Below are 4,168 nucleotides of genomic sequence, written 5' to 3' on the forward strand. Positions count from 1 at the left end.
AATATTCGTTGTGGGCCACATGTGGCCCGTGGGCTGCAAGTTTGACATGCTTTCTAAGTTTGGAGGGTGTTAAAGGGGTTGTCTGTAGCCACCAATAATAGCTTTCTTCTCCAGTATAAACAATGAGAGATTGACTCAATGAAGCAAACTGTTCATCTGGTAACCTCAACTAAACTCAGGCAACATTTGGTTTTTCAAAACGGTATTATAATTATTCCCCCACAGGCCGCCGCTCTCGTCCACATCTACACCGATGGCTCTGTCTTGGTGGCTCATGGTGGCTGTGAAATTGGACAAGGCCTTTACACCAAAATGATCCAGGTGAGATAAGTATCCATGTTTTCCACTGTGGAAGACTATCACACCGTACAGGCAGTTTAACAACTTCTTTCTTGTTGAGCAGGAGAAATACCATCACACTAAATGCACAGGTCAATTGTAACGTTCATTTTGGTATCAGGAACACATGAATACAGGAGACTGATGGAAGTGGGTATTAGAATTGAGAAAATATGTAATATTATTCTTCCTGCATACTAAAGAACCAGGTCCCATCAAGGTCTTCTGAAAAATGTGATTCCAGTTTTCAAAGATAAAGTATTTTTCGGCTTTAAGGCAACTGCTCAAAGCTACATTGTGTTAATGCAAATCTTCATTAGAAATGAATGTGTTTAATAAGATGAGAAATTATGTTCTTATTATTCACAATCTACTTAGCAACACCAATGATGGGCCATTATGTGTGCTAATTCAAAGCAATCTTCCTAATACTACTGTTGGAAGAGGAAGAGATTATTTTCAATAGGAAATTTTTCCTTTATAAATTATTAAATAAGATTTTGTTGAATATGAAATTTGAATAAACAATGTGAGTAGCCCAATCGGTGTGACTCAGTGGTTGAGTGTCCACCCATGAACCAGGAGGTCTCAGTTCGATTCTTGGTTGGGGCAGATGCCCAGGTATCGGGCTAGATTCCCAGTAGGGGAAGAAGGGGACCAGTCAATGGATGATTCTCTCTCATCATTGATGTTTCCTCTCTCTGAAATCAATTAATAAAACAATGTGAGTGGGTGGGGGCAAAGCTTTCATCTTTTTTAAAAATATATTTTTTTTATTGATTTCAGAAAAGAAAGGAGAAGGAGAGATAGGAACATCAATGATGAGAGAGAAGCATTGATCGACTGCCTCCTACTGGGGATGGAGCCTGCAACCCAGGCATGAGCCCTGACTGAGAATTGAACCAGGGACCCTTCAGTCCTCAGGCTGACGCTCTATCCACTGAACCAAACCGGCAAGGGCCAAAGCTTTTCTCTTAATGAGAAATAGAAGATATTTTCTTTAAGGAAATACTATTACTTAATAGTGTGCTTGGAATTAGAAAATCACAAAAATCCACAGAGCCTTCTTTGAATCTATCTTGCTTCTTTAAAACAAAACCCTTACACCTACAAAATGTCCGTGGGACAAACACAATCTGCTAAATGCATGTAAGCCACAAGGAGAAGATGAAGGTAAACCAATAAGACAGAGACCTCAGTCTGGCCTATGTGAGTCCTACTGAACTGATGTCTTAGAATGACCATATGCCACATGGCTTCTATGAAACCAGTATAAAAGAAAGCACATGGTATGGATCTTTTACAGTGTCATTAAAAGTCTTCAAACTCAGAATCTACATGTCAGACCCAAGATACTATCTTAAATATTTGTCCCTAAAGGATTGCCAGATTTTATACTCAGTTCAAAAAAAATTAGCCGGGCTGGCATCGCTCCGTGGTTGAGCATTGACCTATGAACCAGGAGGTCACAGGCACATGCCGGGGGTTGCAGGCTTGATCCCAGTGCAGGGCATGCAGGAGGCAATCAATCAGTGTTTCTCTCTCATCATTGATGTTTCTATCTCTTTCTCCCTCTCCCTTCCTCTCTGAAATCAATAAAAATATATATTTTTTTTAAAATTAAAAGCTCTTAATTTGGGGGGAGGGAGGCTTAGAGTCAATGATATCAATAGTGTTTTTCATTTGCTTCTGGCAGGTGGCTAGCCGGGAACTGAACATCCCTGTCTCCTATATCCACCTGTCGGAAACAAGCACAGTCACCGTGCCCAATGCCTCCATCACAGCAGCGTCCATGGGGACAGACATCAACGGGAGAGCGGTGCAGGTGACTTTTCTTTCATTTCTCAGTCACCTAATGACAGTGCTGGAAATAACCTTGCCCCATCCCCTTTTATGGGAACTGAAGTTGAAGCTTAGAAAGGTCAAGCAGCTGGTTTTAGGAGCTCCGCTAAGAGGTAGTGAGACTTCGAGTGGTTGAAGCTTCCTCTGTGGGCCTCTTCTTCCCTCCCCTTGAGGGAAATCTACCTATAATTTTTCTAATCAACCTAAGATCATTAAAAACTCATCGATCACTTTTATTTGCATAAACCATCTCATTCAATAGTTAAAATGTTCAGTCCAAAATTCCAAAATGTGCTTCAAATTGCAGTGTCTCTACTACTTAACAGCTTGGGCCTACAGGGAGAAAAGGGGTGGGGCTGGCTTCTCTGATGTCCCTCCCTGCACCCCAGCACCCCATAAGCTTCCTAGCCTACATTTCAGACCCTTGTAAAGTCCAAGAAAGAGAGGGCACAGAGGATAGAGGCAGAACACTCTAGGCTGGCCTTGGTGTGGCCTGGCCTTGTTATACCTGACTCCTTCCCTTGTGGACGCCATTGGGAGCTCCTTAGAGAGTCCCTTCTGCAGCGATAACAAGGTCAGTGCTTCATCTATGGTTTTAGCCACTTGTGACCTGCTCCAGCCCCACCCTAAGCCCCAGGCCTCCTCCAGCCTTTTTCTGCTGAGGCACCTTATGCCTTGTAGGAAGCCCTTACAGATGGGGTTCTTTTAAAAAGTGGCGATTAGAGGGTGCCAAGAGTCAGGAGGAGGAGCAAATGGGGAGTTATTGCTTCATGGTTATAGAGTTTCTGTTTGGAGTGATGAAAAAATATTGGAAATAATAGTGATAGTTGCATGCACCAAAAAAAAAAAAAATACATCTATACTAATAAAAGGGTACTATGCTAATTAGACCGAACATCTTCCAGATGACCCTCCAGATGTCCTTCCAAACAAAGCCATGGTGGTGGGGCCAAGGCAGAGGTGGTTAGGGGCGATCAGGCAGGCCAGGGAGAGTAGTAGGGGGACAGGCCAGTAGGCAGGTGAGTGGTTAGGAGCCAGTGGTCTCAGATTGCAAGAGGGATGTCCGACTGCTGGTTAAGGCCCGATCCTGCCCACAGGGATCAGGCCTAAACCAGCAGTCAGACATCCCCCAAGGGATCCTGGCTTCCTGGCTTGGCAGGCAGGGCTGAGGGACCCCTCCCCATGTGTGAATTTTATGCACTGGGCCTCTGTATAAGAATAACATAATAACATTGTCCATGGGCAAAGTTCAGCTGACAACAGAAACCTTCTTCTAGGACTATGTAAATATTGCCAGACACATTTGAGACAAAATAAAGTTCTTTATCTGAAGTCTAAAAATATAGGAAGTCTAGAAGGGAGCCTTTCCACACACTGGCTTCTATTGTCTAGTTTGGGCAGAGCAGTGTCCAGCAAATGCGGAGAGCGCTCCTTAGAAGGACAGGAGTGCAACTTGTCACCTGGTCACCCTTCAGGTCGCCTGCAGCTCTTCAATGGGCTCCTTGGTGGGTTGATTACCAAGAGTTTTGGAGGCTCACTAAGGCTTCTCGAGGCTCTAGGTCAGTGATGGTGAACCTTTTGAGCTCGGCGTGTCAGCATTTTGAAAAACCCTAACTTAACTCTGGTGCCATGTCACATATAGAAATTTTTTTATATTTGCAACCATAGTAAAACAAAGACTTATATTTTTGATATTTATTTTATATATTTAAATGCCATTTAACAAAGAAAAATCAACCAAAAAAATGAGTTCACGTGTCACCTCTGACACGCGTGTCATAGGTTCGCCATCACTGAATTATACCCTAGTGGTCTACTCTATAGAAATAAGGGGTAAGTTTATAGTGATGAATGTCTACACTAAAAAAGAAATATCCCTGCCAGAACCGGTTTGGCTCAGTGGATAGAGCGTCGGCCTGCGGACTGAAGGGTCCCAGGTTCAATTCCGGTCAAGGGCATGTACCTGGGTTGCGGGCACATCCCCAGT

The 4,168-nt window shown here is 43.5% G+C and overlaps 1 protein-coding gene across 1 annotated transcript in view; it reads left to right on the plus strand.

The window, feature by feature from the left end:
* Positions 1-225: 225 nt before the first annotated feature.
* LOC106727109 (aldehyde oxidase 4-like) overlaps positions 226-4,168 on the plus strand; it is a gene marked incomplete at its 5' end in the record, with an annotated part of 14,270 nt that continues 10,327 nt past the window's right edge. The window contains 2 exons of the mRNA XM_014544488.1: positions 226-321; positions 2,036-2,164. Coding sequence (XP_014399974.1) covers positions 226-321; positions 2,036-2,164 — 225 coding nt within the window. The remainder of the gene's footprint in view (positions 322-2,035; positions 2,165-4,168) is intronic.

Source organism: Myotis brandtii, unplaced genomic scaffold, assembly GCF_000412655.1.
Source record: "Myotis brandtii unplaced genomic scaffold, ASM41265v1 scaffold3668, whole genome shotgun sequence".
In the NCBI taxonomy this organism is placed as follows: domain Eukaryota; kingdom Metazoa; phylum Chordata; class Mammalia; order Chiroptera; family Vespertilionidae; genus Myotis; species Myotis brandtii.